Below are 23,956 nucleotides of genomic sequence, written 5' to 3' on the forward strand. Positions count from 1 at the left end.
TCTTGTTCAAGATATTGTACCTATCCAGTTTATTTAACAATGTAATGCAATTTTCTAGTCTTTGAAAGTTATTACCAACTATTTAAGATATAAAGAAATGCAGGTTAGTAGTTAGTCACCTATTACAATCAAACTTGTAGTCAGGTTAGGTATGTTTTCAAGGTCAAAAGATGTATTTTAGACAGGTCATCTTCAGAGATCTATAGGATATGGCATTTAAGATGTTTTAATAACATAGATTATTTTTTTAGGACTATGAGACATGTCTGCTTCTGGCAGCACCAATCTACCTCAGAGAAGATGATGGGCATCGAAGAAACTCCTTATGGAGTTTACTTTCTTTATGGCAAGTTAGCCACTGGGCATGAAAGTGCCCTTGCCTCGACTGCTGACAGTATGCTGTCCAGATGGACAAGCAGGACACAAAAGAAAGGACTGCTGAACCTTACCAAGACAAGGTAGGATAGTCCTTCAGAAAATCCTGCTTCACAGATAAGTCTGTGAGATATGCTAGACCTGTAGGCCAAAGATGGATGCACCAATGTTGCAGAGGAACCTTGAATGATTATCCAGGCAGCCATCTGTTTCAGTCACTTATCACATTTTTTGGAAGTCGCTTGTTTGCATTTCCTGCTTTCTCAATAAATACTATTTCCTTCTCAGGTCTCTGAAGTGTTTGAAGATGACTTATCTATCTAAAATATATCTGTTTGACCTTAAAAACATACCTGACTACAAGTCTGATTGTAATAGGTGACTATTAACCTGCATTTCTTTAGCTCACTCTGTGAGCTATCTATGTTGAATAAGTCCATAGTTTAAATTATCTTGCCAGGAGGTGGTGGCGCACGCCTTTAATCCTAGCACTCGGGAGGCAGAGCCAGGCGAATTTCCATGAGTTCGAGGCCAGCCTGGGCTACCAAGTGAGATCCAGGAAAGGCGCAAAGCTACACAGTTAGAAACCCTGTCTCGAAAAACAAAACAAAACAAAACAAAAAAACTTGAGTAGATTTTGTTGCTTACAGTAAAAAAGGACCAAGTCCCATTTTAACAAGTTTACATCTCCCTCACCACAACCAGTTTTATAGCAGTATTTCCTTCCTGATTTTTTTTTTTTTTTTTTTGCACCATTTTTTTAAAAAATAAGGCCATACTCTGTATTCTGAGATGGCCTGAACCTCTCTATGCAGTCCAGGCTGGCCTCAAACTTGCAGCAATCCTCCTGACTCAGCCTCCCAAGCACTACGCTCCTTGTTTGTTTTAAACTGCTAGAAGGTCCCTTGTATAGAGTTAAAAACCAAATGACTAGGGTTCTGTCGTTTATAGATCCATGTGATTTTATTATAAAACCCTTCTTTTGGCATTAGTTGGTTACAGTGATAGCAAGATACCGTGAGCGTGGCACAGCAGCTCTAGTCAGCAGCTGCAGACCCTGTTGAATGCACCAAGACTGAAGTCACCGCAAACCAGTAACAGTTACCTTCAGTCACTAATGGCACAAAGCCTTGCACACACACCTTCCGGGAGGAGTTGATTCTACGGGACTGGGTTAAATGTTGGGAAGACTACAAAAGCAGCAGTTCCTTTATGGGAAGGCCTTTACCCCGCTCCAATGACCTTGCTTTACAAGAACTGACTTCTTAGAGCTAGTCTGAAGAGCATACAGGAGTATCCTACTTAGTTGTTAAAAACAGCACCTGGGCAACAACTTTAGCGCACAGGCAAGGGATGGTCGCTCAAGTTTCACACTCCCGTGTTAGAGGCCCTTAGAAGGAAAGCGGCGTCCACTTCGTCCAACGCTCTCACTGCTATACACTCGTGGGTATGTCCCTTTCTCTGCTGTGTTTACTCTGAAGGGATCTTCCAATATATCTCCAATACTCCTTTCTTATAGTGTCCTTTTCTTTAGCTAGGATCTCACATAACTGCAAAGGAAAAATAAAAATGCATTTAAGTAAATGTTATAGCTCAACCTCAAGGACCTATGGCAACTTAACGTAGGTCCTGTGCAAATGAGACTCCGTACAACGGTTACATGACTGACACAGTGCTGCCCAACCAGAAACCACCCGAGAAACTGAGAAGTGGGACCAAGAGCAGAGCAGCGGCAGAGCCGATTCCAGGACACTGTCCACTGCCTCACCTCTAGTGCTTTATTCAGAATGTCCTCCTTGTTGTCACATTGGTTTTCTAGCATGTCTTCATAGATATCCACAAGAAAGGCAATTAGGTAGGGGGAACTGTGACTTGGTTGTAAATCAAGCAATTGATTTAACAGATTAGGGTATCTGGAAAGACCTCGATCCTGCAAAATCCTACAACAAAACAGAACTCCACTGTGAGAGAGCACACAGCAACAAGAGAAGGAGAAAGGGAAGACCTGTGAGGAACAAACGAGGCTGTGAAAAAAAAAGAACTGTAAGCTATGTGGGCTTTTATCAAGGGTGATTTAAAGTTGAGTAAAATTAATTACAAATACAATGAAGCTGGACTGAGGATGTAGTTCAGTTGGCAGAGTGCTTGCCTAGCATGCACAAAGCCCTGAGCTCAGTCCCCAGCATCACAGAAATGAGGCATGGCAATGCATGCCTACAATCTCAGCATTTGGAAAGTGGAGGGAGAGAATACAAAGTTCAAGGTCACCTACAGCTTCATAGTCTGAGAACAGCCTGGTCGAAATGAGATCACTTAAAAAAGCTTTAAAACTATCATTTATAACTTAAACTGCTTGACATACACAAAGCAGAAAAGAACCTTTTTTGGGCGATGCTCATAACTTTAATGAGTTTTACTTATCAAGTGAGTGTCAATGATGTGATGGGAAAAACAAACAAGAGAACCTTGTTTCAGCCAAAAGGAAAGCATCCTTGTCCCCAGTACAGAACAAGGTCCCTGGGCACCACTGTGAGGAGGGGTCTCAGGTTGCCATATCTGGTGAAGGGAAGCGGCTGAGCCTGCCATAGTGCTGGGAGAGGGGACTGGGCACAGCACCGGCCTCACTTTTTGAACTTCCACTCTTGGGGACCAGGGTACAGTCATCGCCAGGCCCCTGACTGTCTGGACAGCGGCCACTAACCACCATCCTGCAGCTGCTGCAGTTTGGCTACCCAGTGCCAAGTGCCACACCATTCCAGCCCTTAATTTTCACCTTCACGGCAGCGAGTGGGGCCTGTGACCTCCACCTAACCATGGGGCACTCCGCCTTTCCGTTGCTTCTGCTCGGGAAGGTATAAAAATGACCGTGCCTTGTCTGGCTCCTCAGAAACCAAGAACTTTTTCTTAAAGTTATAAAGAAAGAAAAGAGCAGGAGAGACATCCCTACTTCTTTTTGAGACAGCTCTTCAAACCTTCAGCTATCTAGGGGATCAAAGGTCCTGGCGCATCTCCAAGTGTGACTGGGCCCCACGCCATGCTCTCTGGGCACATCAAGGGCCAGGCCTAGGAAACCTTATTTTAAGAGTAAGACATCACTCACTGGACACTGGCAGTAGAAAGGTTGGCCGCCCACTGGAGTAACTTGTCAAGTTTACTCTGTCCTGCTGTACTGAGCCCACAGGAATACACATGAGTGTGTATTCCATTCTTTGGCATAAAGTCCAGAGGCTTCAGCACTCAGAAAGCAAATCACTTAGAGGAGTTATAAATACAATTAAAATGCATCAGCACTTCCTGTGGACTGCTCTAAACACTGTGTTGATGTGTGCCTAGAGGTGAAAAGGGGAAGACAGAGGGCACGATGCCTGGGGATTACCATAATCACGCTCTGCTTCTACCATTAGATGTACCAACACGGGCAATTCCTTAGCATCTTCTGGAACCTGGCTATAGAGCACATTTTGTTGCTAGCAGCCCCCTGGCAGTTCTCTTATGCACAGCCAGTGAAGACAGCCTCTTACCCTTTCAGGTAGTTCCATGCACTTTCATTGTGTGGTACTAGTTTGATCATTTCCAGAGTATACCTGAGAGGAAAACAAATATTATTTTAGAAGAACAGATCAGAAGTAGATACGGTCTCAGCAACACTGGAATGGAACCTGACATGTGCTTTTCTGTTTCTCCCCTGCCAGGCATTCACTTGGGTCCTCCAAAGGATCCTGGTACCACTGGAGCTCCAACGAGATAAGAGAACGCTGAGGATGCAGTTGTCAGCCTGTCTCGACACTGCCCCTTCCCCACAAAGGAGTGGGGTTAAGAGAGTGGCTGCTCTTCCAGCTTCCCAGCACCCACACGACAGACAGACCACAACCATCTGTAACTCCAGGCCCAGGGATCCTAGGCCCCCCTCTGTCGACTCCAGGTACTGCATGCATGTGATACACAGGCATACATGCAGACAAAACATGCATACACACAGAATAAAAGGGTTTTGTTTTGTTTTTCAATTATATGGAAGGGCTGGAGAGATGGCCTGGTGGTTAAGAGTGCTTCCGACTCTTCCTAAGAACCTGAGTTTGGTTCCTAGCACCCATGTTAGACGGCTCACAAACGTCTGTTACCACAGCTCCAGGAGATGGAAGTCATTGGTCTCTGCAGACATCTGCACACATGTGGCACATACACAAATAAAAACATAAGTCTTGAAAGATTTTACTTTGGAGTGGCTCCTTAGTACCACTCAATAACCTTAAAAAAATATTGGACATTTTTCTTTCTGAAGTGAATGTTAGCTAAAAACAAGGAGACTTATTTTTTATTGGTACAGTAACCTGGGCTGGTGAATCAAAGATCAACTTATACCTAAGAAATCTGACATCATCTTAGGAGATAGAAGAAATGGCAAGGAGCTGGATGTGGTGGCACACACCTTTAGTCTTTGCACTAGGGAGGCAGAGGTAGGAGGATCTCTGAGTTCAAGGCCAGCCTGGTCTATAAAGCAAGTTCCAGGCCAGCCTGGGCTATACAATGGACCTGTTGTGGAATATATGTAAAGATGGTATGTTACATTCATTTATGCTGCAGAATATTACTTTAACTGTGTAAAGGTGTGCTACATTTGTCTATGCTGCATTTGTTTAATGTTGTAAGGATGTGTGTTTAATTATATAAAGATGGGTTGCATTTGTTGCACCTTGCCTGCCTAGGGCACCTGATTGGTCTAATAAAAAGCTGAACAGCCAATAGCTAGTTAGGAGAGGGATGGGCGGGGCTGGCAGGCAGAGAGAATAAATGGGAGAAATCTAGGATTGAGAAATGGGAGAAGAGAATGAGAGAGAATGACAAGGACACACCTGGGGTCAGAAGCCAGACAGATACAAGAAGCGGAGAAAGTAAGATACACAGAAGAAAAAAACAGGTAAAAAGCTTGGAGGCAAAACATAGATGAAGAATAACAGGTTAAGTTATAAGAGCTAGCATGAATCAAGCAAAAAAATCAGACAGCACTGGGCACGCATTTAATCCCAGCACTTGGGAGGGCAGAGCCAGGCAGATCTCTGGGAGTTCGAGGCCAATCTACAGAGTCAGAGAATCAAACTACACAGGAAACCCTGTCTCAAAAAACAAAAAAACAAAACAAAAAAAGTCTCCCTGTCATGATTTTGTGGCCCAAAAGAAAAAGTCTGGTACAGAGACCCTGTCTTAAAACAAACAAACAAAAAACCCACAGCTATGGAATTTACAAATAAAAATGGTCATGAGTATATAAGACAAGATTAATAATAAATTACAATGCAATGCAACTATTCCAAAATCTCAAGCAGGACTGGTCCCAAGTAATTAGGTAAAGTATACTTACCCTACAGTAGTAGACTATGCTTGCACAGAATCTGACTATGATATAGCAAATGAAAGCAAAAGAAACCAGTGTGGTGGCCCAGGCCTGTAGTCCCAGCACTCAGAGGTGGAGGCAGGAGTACTAGATGCTCAAAACCCTGTCAGTCCATGTATGGAGTCTAAGCCCGTCTGTGACAGACAAAACTTGTCTCATAACTAAAACAAATACAAACAAAACCCCTGCACACACAAAAAACAATACCTATAGGAAAACGTTGTGCACAAATGTTTGCAAACGTATTGACAAAGCTTGGAAGGATATACATACTGTAGCTTTTTCTAGAGAGAATTACAATTTTTCATTTAATCTTTTTTTTTTTTTGAGTGAGGTTGTAGACAGCAAAGGATGACCTTCAACTTCTGATGTTTCTGCTTCCACCCCCTAAGTGCAGAGGATACATACTTGGTCTCATGCAGTGTGAGGATCAAATCCTTGGCTCTACAATGCCAGGCAAGTGCTCTACCAACTAAACTACATCCCACCTCAAGAATAAGAAATCTTGTCTTAACTGACCCGAGTTAGCGGAGCTCACGGACTCTGGACTGACACCTGGGGAACCTGCATGGGACTGAACTCTGAATGTGGGTGACAGTTGTGTGGCTTGGGCAGTTTGTGGGTCTCTGGCAGCAGGGCCAGGATTTTTCCCTAGTGATGAACTGGCTTTTTGGAACCCATTCCCTATGGAGAGGTATCTTCTCAGCCTTGATCCTGCCTCAAGATATGCCAGACTCTGTTAACTTCTCTGAGGAATGGATGGGGTGGGACAGAAATGGGAGGTGGGGAGCAGGAGGAGGCAAGGGAGGGGAACTGTGGTTGGTATGTAAAATGAAAAAAAAAAAGCACTTTTAAATAAAAAAAGAAAATCCTGTCTTTAAACTTACTTAACTCAGTATAATTTTCTCCCATAAATATACTACACTACTTTTATAAGGGGGAAAAGAGTAAAGAAACTATAATTAGATCTATATATCTACCTATAGTTTTAAAAGTTAAAATTTTAATTAACATACTATAAATTCTTGATAAACACATCTATCACTAACATTTTAAATATCATTTTTGCCATCTTTAGGGGATTTGCCTTAATTAGGGCAAACTCAGATTCTTATTTCTCTTTAACAGCAGAAGGCCACTGATCCATTCCTAAAGGGAGAGGAGACAAGAATGTACTTTCCACATGCTTAATATTCAGTATTTCAGTTCTTTTAAAAGCTAACCCAATGAAGACATTTTCTCTTCTTACATCCACTGTTTATTTGGGTCCAGAACAGACTCTTGAGTGTGGTGGTGCTTCCTTGGAGTCCCTGCACTCAAGAAGCTGAGGAAGGAAACTCTCAAGTTCAAGACCAGCCTGGGCTACAAAGCAAGACCCTATTTTAAAAAGGGGTCGGGGAGAGTCGTCTCAGAGGTTAAGAGCAGTGGTTACTCTTGCAGAGGACCAGCGTCCACACAGTGGCTCACAACGTTCCGTAACTCCAGTTCCAGGGGATCCGATGCCCTCTTCTGACCTCCATGGGCACCAGGCACATCCATCATAAAGAGACATACGTTTGGGCAAAATACTCATACACACACAATGAAATAAAATAAAAAAATCTGAAAAACATTTAAAGCCCAAACAAAAGCAAACAATGCATGCTGAAAGTGTGAAATAGACACCGAAACCAAATGAACAAATAAGGTTATAAGGGTAGAGACGATTAATGTTTATCGACATAAAACAAACTCTCCTTGCAGCTTTACACACAGCACCTTTCAGTATGCGCTCCCATGAGTGTGTGACTTTGCCACAAAAGGCACTTGGCAATATCTGGAGCCCTCCTTGTTTAAGGCCAGGAGTATCGCTCCACACCTACAGTCAGTTAATGGACAATGTGACGACTTCACACTTGTCCAGCCAAAAATCCAATCTGAGAATAACATGGCATTTGGGAACGACTATCTAAAATTCACAGAATTTAGTGAATACAGATCCAGAATGAAATTTCCTGGCATTATGAAGCTGGATTTCTTCACAATCTCTAGAAGCAACCTGTCAAGAAATTAAGGAACTGCAACACAGAGATGTACCATATCACAAGCAATCTCATCCTTGACATGCTGCTTCCCAAATCTACCCCATTTGAGTCCCTAAGGGCAGGACCACGGGAAGTCTTGACTGTGCAGCATCTGAGTGCCTGAGACATGACAGGCATGCACATTTTTAGTGAAGAAATGAATAAAGCATGATACTAACTGGACTTCTCTCTCCAACACAGCACGATCACTGTAGCCAGTAGTATTAGAAATGACGAAGTGTCTTTGGTTCCAGACAGAGTTATTTCTCACATCCTCTTTGAGAAGCTGGTCTACATACTGTAGCTCATTATCCCAAAGTCTAAATTCCTAAAAGTTAAAAAAAAAAAAAAATCTAGTTAGAAATGGTCTATTATTTATAACAACAACAAAAACAACAAACAAAAAATAAGCAATGCAAAGCTAAGAAGGTAGGGCTGAAGACAGGGGTTATCACATTTGAAGAGCAGCCTGTGATCCCAGCATTCAGGGTGTGGAGACAGAAGAATTAGAAACTCAAGCTCATTCTCAGCTATATATGTTCAAGGCCAACCTGAGCTACCTAAGACACTGTCTCAAAACCCAAAGGAAAAAAATGAACAGAGATCCCAAAGACAAACTAAACAAACAGAAGTCATCAAAGAAAATTTAGAGGGGAAAACTAATATCTAACAAATAAAGAACAGCATTACAAAATGTGTATGTAGGTGGGAGTGGGAGTTCACACCCATTATCCCAGTATTCAGGAAGCTGAGGCAGGAGGATCAAGAGTTCAGGGCTATCTTGGGTTACAGATTGAAACCTTGTCTCAAAAACAAAACAAACAAAATACATAAGTAAATTTTTAAAAGCAAATACATGATAAAATTACCTTAAACACATGCAGAGAAATACACACAACTGTACTGAAGTTTTACTTTATTGTTAGGGCATTTTGAAAAACATTTCTAATGGACACTAGCAAGAGTAAGAATTTCAGTAAGCTGGCTCCTGATTGTAAAAGTCACATTGAAAGTAAGAAACTAAGAGACCATTTTGGTGACAAATTCTGTGCTGATGAATGATGGAGAGTGCTATTTGTGTGACCATAAACAGTAAGCACTCCCAAACATTGCTGATTATCCCCATGCGCCACTGATTGAGAAACACTGGCTTACATCATTTATTGTTAATTATTTTTTCCTTCATTTTTAATCTGATGTGTAAGAACGTTTTGCCTGCAAGCCTGTCTGTGTACCACATGCATGGAGGCCAGAAGGGGCATCAGATCCGCTGGGACTGGAGTTACAGACAGCTGTGAGCTGCCACGTGGGTGCTGGTAATCAAATTTAGGTCTCTGCAAGAGCAGCAAGTGCTCTTAACCACTGAGCCTTCTCTCCAATCCCCGTCTTACATGATTTTAAGGATGTGTATGTCTCACTTTCAAACTGAAGACGTGATCTTCTTTCAGTTTTTGTTTTTTGAGACAGGGTCTTATGTAGCCCAGGCTGGCCTTAAACTCTCGATCCCCTGCTCCTATTTTCTGTGTGCTGGAATTACAGGCGTGTGCCACCACACCTGAGGACATAGCATCTCGTTCCATCTTACTTAGCATGAAAAGTGTACAGATTGTGTTCAGTTCTCAGAATTCACTTGTCTCTTATTAGAGTTGAAAATAATCTGGCCTTCTAAAAATTGGATTGGAAACATGAAGCCATACATATCCAATGTAAAAATAGAAGAAACTTTCGATAGAGGAACTTAAAGCTACAATGTAACTTGGACTCCCTTCATTCCGAACCTCTGACAATTCAGTAAAAACCACACACTACATGAGGTAGCTTTTCAAAGACAATGGTGACACTGTATTAAGTTGTTATGGTAATAGACAGACATGTATGTCTATTTGTGTGTGACACATAGCTTTATGTAATTACAATTTTCTTTTCTATTTGCTTTTGTTTTTGACACAGGGTCACACTATGTCTCCCTATCTGGCCTGGAATTTGCTATGTAGACCAGGGTGGCCTCAAACTCAGAGATCTGCCTGCCTTTGTCTCCTTGAGTGCTAGGATTACAAGTATGAAACTACCACACCCAGCTGATTACAGTATTCGATATAAAAATAAAAAATACTAGGGCTTGGGGTACAGCTAAGCTGGTAGATTGCCTGGCATGCACAAAGGACTGGGTCCAATCCCCTGTAGCACATAAAACTGAATATAGTGGTACGTTCCTGGAACCCCAGTACTTGGGAAGCAAAAGCAAGAATGTCAAAAAGTCAAGACACTTTGAGCTACATAGCAAGTTCAAGGCCAACCTGGTCAACATGAGATTCTGTCTGCCCAAAAATGACTTTTTAAAAATAAAAAAAAAAAGATACTGAATAGCTTCAGAAAATATATCCCCCTCTATGAAGAAATTTACCTGTTTAAATAAATCTTAAAAAACTGTGATGGCATGGGGACACATGCCTTTAATCCTAACACTTAGGAGACAGAGTCAGGTAGATCTCCGAGTTTGAGGCTAACCTGGTCTATAGTGAGTTCCAGGACAGCCAGGGCTACATGAGACCATGTCTCAAAAAAACATAAAATGTAAATTTAATCTCGACTTTCTTTAAATTTGCTATTACTTTTCTTTAATATGAAGTTATTTGCTAACATATCCATAGAGATTACAAAAGGTAACTGGCATGAAGGATGTCAGGTTTCAAGGATCTTAACAGGTTTCTAACCGTATGTGCACAATACCCATGCGTGCTCTGTTCAGACGCACCCTTAGACTTCAGAAAGGCAATACCTGAATGACCCACTGTCGGTGCTGCCAGGCGTGGTAGTTCTTTGCATCCTGATTAAGAATATCGGCAATGAACTCAAGCTCTTGAGAGGGATCTTTTAGCCACTCCACTAGCACTCTCCTATGGTGCCTGTGCAAAGAGGGGAAAGCTTAGGTTACCTGAGAACTGACACATCGGCCTCAGGTGCCCACGAGGTGATGCAGAAGGGCCTTCAAGAGGTACAATCTCAAGACTGCCAGAAAGAGGTTAACTGTGACAGGGAATTCCGGCACACTGGAGTTGAGAAGCACACAGTGACAGATGTACACGAGCAGGTGTCTAGGACACAGGGATGACTTCTCGCAGGCCAGACTTGCAAGTACAGTAATCTCACAGCCTGAACTCTTGTTCAGGAATTCTAAAGCTGCATATAGATGAATGGGAGATTGTGACACTCATCCACCCCGTCTAATGGTTCTCTACTTAAAACTAGTCAGTTATCACTATGTTCAAAATGTCACCATACAAGCGGCTTTTCATCCTACCAGTTTGTAGCAGGACTTACTTCGGCCCTAGAAAATATGTAACTAGGACAAGTTACAACTCTGTCACAAGACAAATTTCTGTCTTAGGAAAAAACTTGTGTTTTATACTGGGTTCCATTTTTAGTTTTCCTTACTCTAAAAAGTTATACACACCCAAGATTCTAAAATGCACTGTGAGGCTTGGTAGTTAGCACAACACTAGAGCATTTGCCTAGTATGTGTGACGCTGGGTTCCATCTCTACGTGACTAGGAAAAAACCAGAATCACTATGGTAACGCATACCTGTGAATAGTCTAGAAAGACCCCTGATTAGTACACTGTGAATTGCATGTGTGTAAAATGTACTGGAATAATACTGACCTTTAAAAATCTATCATAGTATTTCCTATTCTGATGTACTGGAATAATACTGACCTTTAAAAATCTACCATAGTATTTACTATACCAATGAGCAGGAGTGATATGAAAAAGGAGACTCTAATGCCCAATCAATAATCTACTGCTTGGTTGAGAAACTTAAAGATTCATCTCACATACTAAGAAGGCAAGATACTATCAGTAAGAAAATCATAGGTAGAAAGATTTCTAAATTTATTATTACAACTCTCCAAGTCACTGACTACTATTAACATTTTCTTTCTCTGGTTTCTGTAAGTTTTACCAAACTGACTTCTCAGAACAAAACAATAAAACATTCTCCTGATATTGTGATCTAAAGACTAAAGAGAGGAATAGTTTGGGGCTGGAGAGATGGCTCAGAGGTTAAGAGCACCGGCTGCTCTTCCAGAGGTCCTGAGTTCAATTCCCAGCAACCACATGGTGGCTCACAGCCACCTGTGATGAGATCTGGTGCCCTCTTCTGGCCTGCAGACATACATGCTGTATACATAATAAATAAGTAAATAAATCTTAAAAAAAAAAAAAAGAGAGAGAGGAATAGTTTACAGCATAGTTTCATGGTGAGAACTTAATAAAAGGACCAGTTAGGCATGGTGGCCTTTAATCCCAGCACTCGGGAGGCAGAGGAATGGTGGACCCAAGTGTGGGGCCAGTCGATCACAAAGTGAGTTCCAGGACAGCTGAGGCTGTTATACAGACAAACCCTGTCTTAAAAATCCAAAAACCAAAACAAAAAAGGACCAATTAGGGTACTAGAATGAAAGCCAGCAGTGTGGACAATTTACAACGTATCCTAAGTAAATACTGACAGGTGCACAGCAGCAGCTGGCTGGATCTGTGTTCCGGTTCTCCTTACATTGGGTGACAGATGCTAATGACATTGTCTACAGTATCCAGACAAGGATGACATACTTGTATTTTATTGCTTCTGATTTTTAGATATAAGTGAGGCAGCTAAGGCCGAAAGCACTGGGCCATGCCTTAAGCAGAGAGCTCCGACATGCGCAGTAATACCCTGACCCAGAGGAGCCTGAAACTGGACCCCCAAGATGACAACTGCCGACCAGGAAACACCACGGCGGCTGGAATCAGAGCCTGCCCAAAACTACACATAAATACCGCAGTCTTTGTTTAATAACTGGAGGGTCTAGAATAGCGATCTCCAACCTCCCATGACAGCTACAAAATGGTGCCAACACATCTGTAATGACCACATCATGCTGGAATGTCCAAAGGGTGGACACTAGGTCTAAAATTTCCAGCTAATCTCTTTTCTGGCTTACATGAATCTTTTGAATTGTTCTTCTTATTCCTGTTTTGTTTGTTCTTGTCTTGTTTTTTTAGACAGTCTTACTGTACCCAAGGCAGGGTTGGAACTACTTATACCTGCCTCAGCCTCCACATGCCTGGCTTAACAATCATTTTATAACACAGTTTTCTTAGGAATGCAACTATCTGGTTTCATGGGGTACAGTGATGAAGCTGCTTGTCACAGTTTTTGTACAAAAGGAAGTGTCTATAGTAACTGCATGATTTAGAAAATCATGCTGCATTATTTACTATTAGGTCTTTTATGTTCCAATTCTTTGAAAATTTTATATTTATGTCAGTTACATACTCGTTCATGATAAAACTGGATTACAAAAGTCATTACCCAGATAGCAGCTCATGTTTGCTACTTCTCTCCTTTATGGAATGAAGAGTTCCTCCTCCTGCTAACCTGTGCCCAAGACTCCTTCTCATTCCAATCTTTATCCCAACCGTGGTCCAAGTTCTCAGCTTCCTTCTTTGCGCTAATCCACCCTGGCCGCAAACGTGCATGCGCTGGAGACTGAGCACAGGTACTCGGATGCTAAGCACATACTGCACCCCTGGCTTCCGCTGTCAGCTCCCACCTGTCTCCTGACCTTGACTCATCGGTGCCCTTCTGGCAGTCCGCTCTCTGAGTTCACTCTCCCTGCACACCCTCATCACAGCGATGGTTTCACTTCCAGGAAGCAGACAGTGCCCCATATTTAATCACCAACTCAGGCTAGCCCCCACAGAGAACTTCTGAGCTCCCTTTAGACAGTTGTTTTCCATATCCTGATCAAACCCTCTTGTCCAGCACTGACTCCGTCCTTCTTCCCAAAGTGCAGCTTATAGGATATAATAGCACCACTGTTCATTCACTCAGCTGTCACGCCAGCATGCAGATGTCCTGCTACTTCCTACGTTAGTTGTTTCCTGTTGCCGTGACAGAACACCCACGACCAAGGGAAAACTGGCGTATGTGGTCTGATGGTCTCAGAGGAGAGATCATCACAGTGGGGAGGCTCAGCAGCAGGCGTGGCAGACAGAGCTGCAAGCTGAGAGTTCCAGCACAAAGCAGAGAGCAAACTGGAAATGCGCGACTCTAACTCTCCAAGTCCGCCCCAGTGACACATTTCCTCCACCACCACCACATCTAACCATTCCAAACAGTGCCACCAAATGGGGCCCAAGTGTCCCTGGGAGTGTGGCCTTGCACGGGATGTCTGGACATGAGTGCCTGTCTCCCTTCACCATAAAGACCCCTACACTACAAACCAGGATATCTCATGGAGGAACGGCTACAAACGCACCCTATGCAAACCTTTACCATCATGCTTTTCACAATGCTCCTAAAAATAACTGGTTTTGTTACTCACTTTCACCTTCAGACTGTTTCTAGTTTCTCGGTGTCCACAAGACTAATAACCATTCTCAGTTAAAGGAATGAAGTATCAAATACAAGTTTTGATACTGACTAGAAAACGATCTTCAGATTTCTCCCACTCTAGCAGTGCTGCTCCTGAGGTCACAACTTACAACCACAGGAGGCAGGGGACAGGTTAATGTAAAGTACTAGGATGATAACGAAATCTCAGCTCCCCGTGACCAATGCTGTTAGCAGAGTGACAGATGTCCTTCTGGCTTTCCTCTTACCAAACTTGGTAGTTTTTGGGCTGCTCCTCAATTATTGCGGTGATGTAGTTCATTTCCTCCTGCAGATCCTTTTGAAGGGACCGTAAGAGAACTCTCCGGAAATGCCTACAGCAAAACAGCAAGCATTCAAACTCTCCTTACTGCACACAAGTTGCCTAGTAAGCATATCGAACAAGATACAGGCATCAGTCTGGTCCTTATTTACACAGCCAAAAGGTTAGCAATCTAAGAGCTTATTACTGTTCGAGTTCCTGCATCTAGAACTAGAAGAAACAAGCATTTCATGTGTAAACAGAAGCACACAACAAATACAAAAGAGAAAAAAAGTAAAGTTCTGAGCTTTAAGGAATGGGAAGACAAGTAACTAAAATGTTATTTTCAGGTTATATTCTGGACGCTGGCATTCTGTAATAAAAAAAAAAAGACATGTTCTTTTCTAAGGGATAGTTTGCATACATACACTATATAAGAATTAATTAACTACAAACATTATTTGTGCACAGATTTTGGCTGATAATAAACGGTAAAGTAATCTTTTGACAGCCTTTATCATACAACCATCTGTAACTCCAGTTCCAGGGAAGCCCATTCCCTCTTCTGACCTCTGAAGGAAACAGGCATGCATGGGGTACACAGATATACATGCAAGCAAAACACTCAGACACATTTAAAAAAAAAAAAAAAGGTTTAAAAGAGGAATAGAAATCTTCTCCACAACAGCGGGGCGGGGGGGGGGGGGGGGGGACACGGGACGGGGACACCACACACACACACACAAAAGGAAATTGCAAAATTCTGAAGGAAAAAGGCTTCCAATGTAGAAATCTGTTAGTAAAGTTAAAGGCTTTAAGACAAAAAAATTTTTAAATAAATCTCAAACTTAAAAAGATTTTCTTCATGTATTTAGGTGTTTTGTTTACACATATATCCATGTGCCATATGTGTACACAGGTGGAAGAGGCAGAAGACCCTCTGGAACCGGAGTTACACATGGTTGTGAGCTACCATGGTTGCTGGGAAGCAAATCCAGCTCATATATGAGGGCAAGAGCACGTCTTTAATCCCAGCACTTGGGAGGCAGAGACAGGCAGATCTCTGAGGCCATCCTGGTCTACAGACAGGGTTCCAGGAAAGCCAGGGCTACATACAGAAACCCTGTTTTCAAAACCAAAACCACAAACAAACAACAAGCACTCTTAAGCACTGAGCCCCCCCAGCCCACGTCAAACACCTTCATCCACACAGTCTTGTCTAAGTTCTCTTCTACTCAAGGATGCACTCTATAAAATGAGAAAGTAAATCTAAAATTGTTGAGTGTGGTAGTTTATACCTTTAATCCCAACACTGAGGACAGAGAGCGTGTGTACAGACACAGGCAGATTTCTGTGTGTTTATGGGCAGCTTGACCTGCATAGTGACACCTTGAGGGTTTTTTGTCTTGTTTTTATTAAAAATCAAAAAACAGTAAAAGACAAAAGATTTATATGGCAGAATAGATACCAGAGTCTGACACATTCAGTAGTAAAGAAGTATTTACAAGTCACAGAGTCTGGGAGAGGAATTAGTTACTGGCACATAAGAAACTAAACCAAACAAAACCAGAAATCTCAGCTGGATATGCAGCTCAATAGATTGCATGTTTGCCTAGCATGCATGAAACGGGGCATGGGGGCACATAGCTGGAATTTCAGCACCCTGGAGTGGATACAGCAGTATCACAAGTCATCCTCAGTGACCTATGGAGCCAACCTGGGCTATATTAGACCTTGTTTTGGAAAACAAAAACAGGGCTGGTGACACCAAGCCTAAAGACCCGAGTTAAATCCCTGAGACCCACTCAGTGGAAAGAACTGACTCCCAAAGGGTGCTGTGATGTATATGCACTGTGTACACACACACACACACACACACACACACACACACACACACACACACACAAATAAATATAAGTTAAAAAATTTAAAACAAGTCCCTCCCTAAAGCGTTTTGAGGTAGGAGGCGTCCATTCTTCAAATGAATGTAAAGCAGCCTGAGGCTCTTCTTTATTCCTCTGGAGTAATACTGTACCATACTGGTCTTTGCTTTTAGTAATAAAACATCAAATTAGGTTGGAGGGAACTTTGATCTTCCTAAGAATTAAAGTTGCCAAATTATTCTGATTGGTCTTTAATCTCCTTTAAGTCTTTGATTTATAGTAGTTGTTAAACGAACTGCACTAGCTGTCTGCCTTTTCCTTCCCGACATCTGCGCACCGGCCGCCCTGTCCTTGCTCTTCCGTCCCTCCCGTCAGTCTCATGGAATCAGTGGTGCAGGACAGAAAGCCAGTCACTCACCCCTTCTCGCCTCACACCTGTCCCACTTGCCATTTTTAACTTGTCTTTCATAAGGATCCTCTGAAGCCCCCTGTGCCCTGAGCACAGACCCCATTTCTTTGGGTTTTGTATAGCTCCAGGAGAAGGTGAGGTACCTCTAGGACCCGCCTCACAGACCGACTCTGCATCATCTCGAACCCAGACTTGCTGTGGTACCAGAACCTGAACCTAACAACAGTTCTCGGCTCACACTGTCCCAGAAAAGTGTCTTTAGAGTGACGGGCAGAGGAGATGCACATCACAAGCTTGGCTTGAAAGCCAAATCAAGGGCAGCGTCTCAGATCAAAACCTGGTTTTCATTTTCTGAGTGTCTAATGCAGCCGCTCAGGTTCCCAGAAGTTTCCTTTGAGGGGTTAGTTGGGTCACGTGAATGCCTCGCTATGAAATGACTTGAGTCCAGTGAGATCTCATTAGGATTAATATTTCAGGGATCCTTAATATTTTGATTTGTTTTCTGAGATTGGAAAGAAAATTAAAAATTAAAAAAAAAATTTAAAACAAAATACCCCCTTCAGCAGTCTATTAAAGAACACGGATCGCAGGGAGCCTAAGTCATTTGCTGTGGAAGGTGCAGTGAACTCTGCGGCTTTCACAGAAAGAATCATGTTGACAATGCAAAAACAAGCCAACAGTACCACAGTGTTATCTGGTACACAGAAGAGAATTCAAGAAAGCAGGAATGGGACTCTGGTGGCACAAAAGAATGGGGCAAAGAGTGTTGGTTTTCATTCAACAGACTTTAAGACAAATATGTGAATTATTTTGATGAAAATTGAGGGTTGGGGATTTAGCTCAGTGGTAGAGCTCTTGCCTAGCAAGTGCAAGGCCCTGGATTTGATCCTCAGCTCAAAGGAAAAAAAAAAAGACAGAAAGAACATTGAAATTCAGTTAGAAGCCCGCAGTAAATATTAATGGTTTCTGTCACTCACCACACTGTATAGTTGGCTGCATTTAACTCAATAGCGTCCCGGGTGAGGCTCAAGGCGCGTTCACTTCTTTCATCGCGCTGCAGGACAGCTCGGAAGTAGTCATAAACATCTCTAACTGGAGACGGAGCACACAGGCACGTCAGGTCACCACAGTTTAAACCCCACTACACTTACATCCGTATCATTACACCAGGAACGAAGTGCAGTCACCAGTTGGCTGGTTGGGCTGTTTTACTAGTGTGATAGTAATTTTTTTGAGATAGTGTCTCATGTATACCAGGCTGGACTCAAACTTGCTACCTAACCGAGGCTGGTTTAGAATTCCTAATCTTCCTGCTTCCCAAGAGCTAGGGTTACAGCTGGGCACCAAGTCCGCAGAGGCAAATGACCGTGAGTGCTACTCAGACAATACTCAACGTCACAGACACAATGCATGAGCTATAAAGTCTAATCATGCTTACCATATGCACTATAGGTTAATGTCAAACTAAATCTCCCAAATATCTGACATAAAATTCTCATGTTGTAACATCTAAATCTTCTTAATGGTTATATAGTTCATAAGTTTTATTTTTAATCTATTTCTCTCTGAGATATACAGGTGGTTTCCTTGATCTTGCTGTTTCAAAAACGGCTGCATATTTTAACAGCTGATATTCCTGGTGCTGACTATGAGCCAAATTCTGTGTTAGCATGTGTGTAAGAATTCACTCTCTCTCTAAAATAGTGCCTTCACTGTCCTCATTTACATTTTCTATGGGTGCTGACTACAAAGGGGTTAAACAATGTGGTCAGAGACAGAGGTCCAGTAAGATGAACACACCAGAATTTAAGCCAGGTGGCTAGGCTCTTAACCCTTGGCACACAGCTTTTTTAAAAAAGACATTTTTAGGGGCTGGAGAGATGGCTCAGAGGTTAAGAGCACCAACTGCTCTTCCAGAGGTCCTGAGTTCAATTCCCAGCAACCACATGGTGGCTCACAACCATCTGTAATGAGATCTGGGGCCCTCTTCTGTGTACATAATAAATAAATAAATAAATAAATCTTTTACAAAAAAAAAAAAAAAAGACATTTTTATTTTCATTTAGTGCGATTGTGTGTGCTTAGGTATCCATGGAGGCTGGAAGAGGGTGCCAGAGCTCCTAGAGCTGGAGTTAGAAGTGGTTATGAGCTGTCTCAGGTAGGTGATGAGAAATGAACTTGGGTCCTTCCTCTGCTCTTGTCTACACTCTATCTCTTTGGCACCTCCCTTATACCATATGATAGAGTGAGCCCGGAATGTGTATTAGCAGTAGCACTTGGGGGCTGAGCCATGACTCAGCAGTTAAAAGCACTTGCTCCCACAGAGGCCTGGTTTGGTTCCCAGCACCCACATCAGAGCACACAACCCTCCTGAACTCCAGTTCTAGAGGTTTCCATAACATCTTCTGGCCTCCTTGGACACCCCATCCATGTGACGCACACACACACACACACACACACATACAGATAAAAACAATCATCTATATAAAAGTCAATTTTTTTTTGTTTTTCAGGACAGAGTTTCTCTGTGTTGTTCTGGTGCCTGTCTTGGATCTCTCTCTGTAGACCAGGATGGCCTCGAACTCACAGAGATCGCCTGGCTCTGGCTCCTGAGTGCTGGAAGGCACCACCTGGCTTTTTTTTTCTTTTTCTTTCTTTTTTTTTTTGGTTGCATTCAGTTTTAAGAACCGAGTACTTTCTATTTTTACAGATATATCACACTACTTTCCAAAAATGCTAGCCATGTAAAAACTACTATGTGCCATAATAATAGATGGAGCTTAAGACAATTTCAATTTTAGACATCACTTTATTCATAGGTCTACATTAAGTTCTTTCTTATTTTTCATATCTTTTATCCTTAATAATAATAGATTTCTTATTTAATGGCCAATGGACTTTCATTTTCTGTGGCTTTTCAGTTCTCTTTTTTGTTTGTTTGTTTTTTGGTTTTTCAAGACAGGGTTTCTCTGTGTAGCTTTGCGCCTTTCCTGGATCTCACTCTGTAAACCAGGCTGGCCTCGAACTCACGGAGACCCGCCTGCCTCTGCCTCCTGAGTGCTGGGATTAAAGGCATGCGCCGCCAGGCCCAGCTCAGTTCATTCTTTTAATGTGGTCTCCTTATTCTTGTCTAAGAGTTCCTTACCAAATTCTGATTATCAGTCCTGCTTTTTATAACGCATCTTTTCCCATAATGTTGTTTGGTTTTTAGCTCACGGTTCTGCTACTGTGTAAGTTTTAAATTTCTGACAGGTTTAATTTACTGTGCTGGTTACTCTCTTGTCCACTTGACACAGCTAGGGTTATCTAGGAGGTGGGAACTTCAACTGAGAAAGTCACCTCTGCCCAGCACTCAGGAGGCAGGGGCAGGTGGATCTCTGCGAATTCAAGGCCAGACCGTCACAGTGTGTGAATTCTAGGCCAGCAAGAGCTAAAGTAAGACTCTGTCTCCCTCCTGGCCCCAAGAAACCTTACAAATCTCATAAAGTTGAGGTTTACATTTCTCCCATCACTAGTGAGGTAAATATTTCTATTTCTTCTACAAATAGTATGTGGAGATATTTCAGAAAATGTTTTCATATAGTTTATACCCTGACATTTTCCTTAATAGAGTACTTTACATCTAATTTCATAATGCCTTCATCACAATAAGAACTAAATATTATTTTCTTTGCTTATCCTGTTTACAATGTCTCTTGACCAGAGGCAATCAAATCCAGGGGCCTAGCACACAACAGGCAAAGTGCTCTACCAGAACTACATTCCTACCCAAAGATCACTCTCTCATACTTGCATACAGCTTATTTTTGTTTCAGAACATTAATTCATCTTTAATTTACTTTCATGTTCATTAAGATATGAGATAGTGATATAATTATGCTTTTATCTAAATTCACAGCCAACAGAATTAAGCCACTGATGAAAGCATGAAATATGCTTTTTAATCACACATTTAGGCTTCATATATACTGATGACTTACCTTCAGTACTTATCCTTTCTTATTTCTATAGCAGTCTGACATACTATCTGTTTGGTACTACATTTTCATACTTGATATATGGCAACCCCCATACCATTGTCCTTCATTTTCCAACATTTCTTACCATAATTTAATAATCAGTAAATGAATAAGTAAATGCTTTTTGCAAAAAAGAATGATCTTAAAAACAAAAGCATTAACTGAGAGAAAAAAATATATACACATGTGAACATAAAAACACATAAAATTCCAAAACAGTATTTCATTTCATCTCTCTACCCTTTCCTAGAAGAACAATCAACATTTGTATGACCTCCCATTTACAAAACAGTTCACATTCATGGTAAGAAAAGGCTACTTTGTCAAAGAAAATCTCAGTACATACATTTCAACTGAGGCTAACACTACATAGCTAAAATACATTTTAAAATGCTGGTACTTGAGCAACTAAAGCTTATTCTAAATAAAACAGTAACGCTTTGTTAAACTTTAAATGCAAATTAAAAGCACAATCATACAATAGCTATTATGTATTATAATGTAACATTCATTACTTAGAATATCTCCATTCTTTGAACAAAATATTAAGACAAATGACAGAGAAAATAACATTCACTCACCAGAAGTAATTCAGATTCTCATTAAAGAAAAACCTCTCACTTTTCTTGCTATGTGACTGTAAATTTCAACTCTGATAGAAGTTTAACGTACAGAGATTTTCCTAATAAACGTAAACTTACACTTTTCACTGTAGATGATCTGCACCACTGGATTAGGGCCGTCATTCTGTGGGACTGGGTCTATATCAGCCCATTCTGCCCTGTCCCTGAAAATAGACGTTTCCATAAATATACTCAAACATGTTAGAAGAAAAACAATGCTAGTGTTGTTGTTGTTTTTTAATGGCAACAATCACTCATTCAAACTAATAACTTACTGAGATCTTAATGTAATGACTGGATTCTTCCAGGCCAACCTCTGCTACTTTGTTTTACATATTAAACTCTTAAAAATAAAATGAAACGCCTTTAATCCCAGCACTCGGGAGGCAGAGCCAGGCGGATCTTTGTGAGTTCGAGGCCAGCTTGGTGAGTTCCGGGAAAGGCGCAAAGCTACACAGAGAAACCCTGTCTCGAAAAACCAAAAAAAAAAAAAAAAAAAAAAAGAAAGCCATCTTTGAATTAAGAAAAGTAAGGGGCAGGAGAGATGGCTTAGCAGTTAAAAGCTGCTTGTTGCTTTTGCAGAGGGCCAGAGTTCAGTTCGAAGCACCTACATGAAGTTATAAAAGTTATGAAATGATGACATTTCATAATGAAGTTATGAAATTATAATTCTAGTTCCAAGAATTGTGATGCCCTTTTTTGACCTCTAAGGACTCTTGCAGCTACATAAGCAGAGACATACACTCAGGCACACAGAAAATAAAATACATATTTAAAAAAAAATCAATAAATCAACAATTTCAAATGTATGGTGTGGCAAAATGTGGTCTTCCAGAAAGTATTCAATTTTAACTTAAAAATCAGTCTTATTCATTTAGTAAAGTTCTGGCGTTAGTATTTTTAAAAACCTGAATTTTACTAGGAACTAATATTTTAAACTCAAAGTAGGGTTGGGGATATATCTCAAGGGATAGAATGCATGTACAACGTCCTAGGTGTGATGTCCCAACACCAAAAGACAAACAAACAAACAAACAAAAACCCAAACTACACACTACTAGTTATTGTACACCAGAGGGTGGCTCCAGTGGACACTGGCCAAGTGAGAGGGCCTGGGGTGTGGGAGGATGCCTGCCTAGCACACATGAGGTGTGAGAAGGCTCTGGAATCTGACAACTGCCTAAGTTGCAATATTAGCTTTACAACTTCCTGTGTGACATTAAGAAACTTATTTAATCTCTCCAGATGTCCGTCTCTTCATCTATAAAATGAAGGTACTATCCCACCAGTCAACTTTAGAAGGCTATTTTGAGGATGGGTAACAGATACTGACTGGGTACTTAAAACACATATAGCATACTGTAGGCATTCAAACAACCCAGGGAGTCGCCTCCAAACAACGCTACAATGGAAACAGACACTTAGGTGAGATTTCCATGAACCGCCCAGTGTGACCATCCTTTACTTACACTCTTTTCCTCTTCTCTGTACTAAACAGCTACTGACAGCAGCGCTTTGTGGTACACAGCTAACCTTGACACTGTATCTATCCCTTATGTAAGAATCCAGGGGAAAGAATGACCTATATGAAACCTATAACCTGGAGAGGGGCCTGGAAAACACCACCATTTCGTCCTTCGGAAACCAGACACAGTCACCTGAAGAACATAATTCACAAATCGGAGAAGTTCTGAGCGTTAGCGAACCCCACGGCCAACGTGAAGTAATTCAGCTGCAGAAACCGCTGCATAATGCCTTTCACTCATTCATAAAAGCACGGCCAATGAGTCACCCGAAGGGTTCAGGCAGAACCACGGAGGACAGTAGTTTCTGACAAGGGAGCTAGGGAACACAGAGAGGAAGGGACAGAAGGGAATGAGCACAGGCGGTGGTGGCAGAGACGAGGGGAAGGCAAGAAAGTTCTCTCCACTCAGCAGAAGCCATGGAAAGCCCGGGCAGCGTTTCTGCCGAGCCAGTCTAGCCTTAATGTAACTTGCACGGTCCCGCAGCGAGCTACCAAGAGTGCACCTGTCCGACCATGCACGGCTGTCGTCTCAGGACAGCCCCGCGGGATCACGGAAGTGTCACCGCACCCCAGCTTCCCAAGAAGAGCGCCGCCGCCGCCGCAGCAGCAGCAGCCTGCCCGCACCCGGGGCTCAGCGGACCCGGAGGGCGCCCCCGTCCGCCCGGCAGCGGCGTCGCGCGCATCTCAGCCCCGGCAGCGCCGCTCCGCCCGGGGCCTCCGGCGCCGCGGCCCGCGGGAGGGCGTTACCTGTACAAGACATAGGTGGGCGAGTCCAGGCTCAGAAACCCGTCGTCCATAGGAGACGCCGCCGCTTCCCCGGCCTCGGCCGCCATCTCTTCCTCCTGCGGCTGCTGCGCTGGCGGCGGGGGTGGCGGGGGCGGCGGCTGCTCCGACTGTCCGGCCTCGCCGCCTGGCGCAGATTCCCCGACCCCCTCCGTGGCCGCCATCTCGCCTCCGTCCGCAGCAGAGGTGGTGGTGGAGGCCCCGC

General features: G+C 42.5%; 1 protein-coding gene across 1 annotated transcript; it reads right to left on the reverse strand.

The window, feature by feature from the left end:
* Positions 1-1,316: 1,316 nt before the first annotated feature.
* On the reverse strand, positions 1,317-23,956 carry Fnta (farnesyltransferase, CAAX box, alpha). The gene is made up of 9 exons (XM_036166541.1): positions 23,716-23,956; positions 21,522-21,607; positions 17,779-17,893; positions 14,478-14,582; positions 10,610-10,736; positions 8,010-8,158; positions 3,897-3,959; positions 2,144-2,315; positions 1,317-1,925 (listed from the first exon to the last, which is right to left on the reverse strand). Exons 1-9 carry the CDS (start codon positions 23,913-23,915, stop codon positions 1,809-1,811), a joined length of 1,134 nt encoding a protein of 377 aa, XP_036022434.1. The 5' UTR covers positions 23,916-23,956; the 3' UTR covers positions 1,317-1,808.

This window comes from Onychomys torridus, chromosome 17, assembly GCF_903995425.1.
Source record: "Onychomys torridus chromosome 17, mOncTor1.1, whole genome shotgun sequence".
In the NCBI taxonomy this organism is placed as follows: Eukaryota; Metazoa; Chordata; class Mammalia; order Rodentia; family Cricetidae; genus Onychomys; species Onychomys torridus.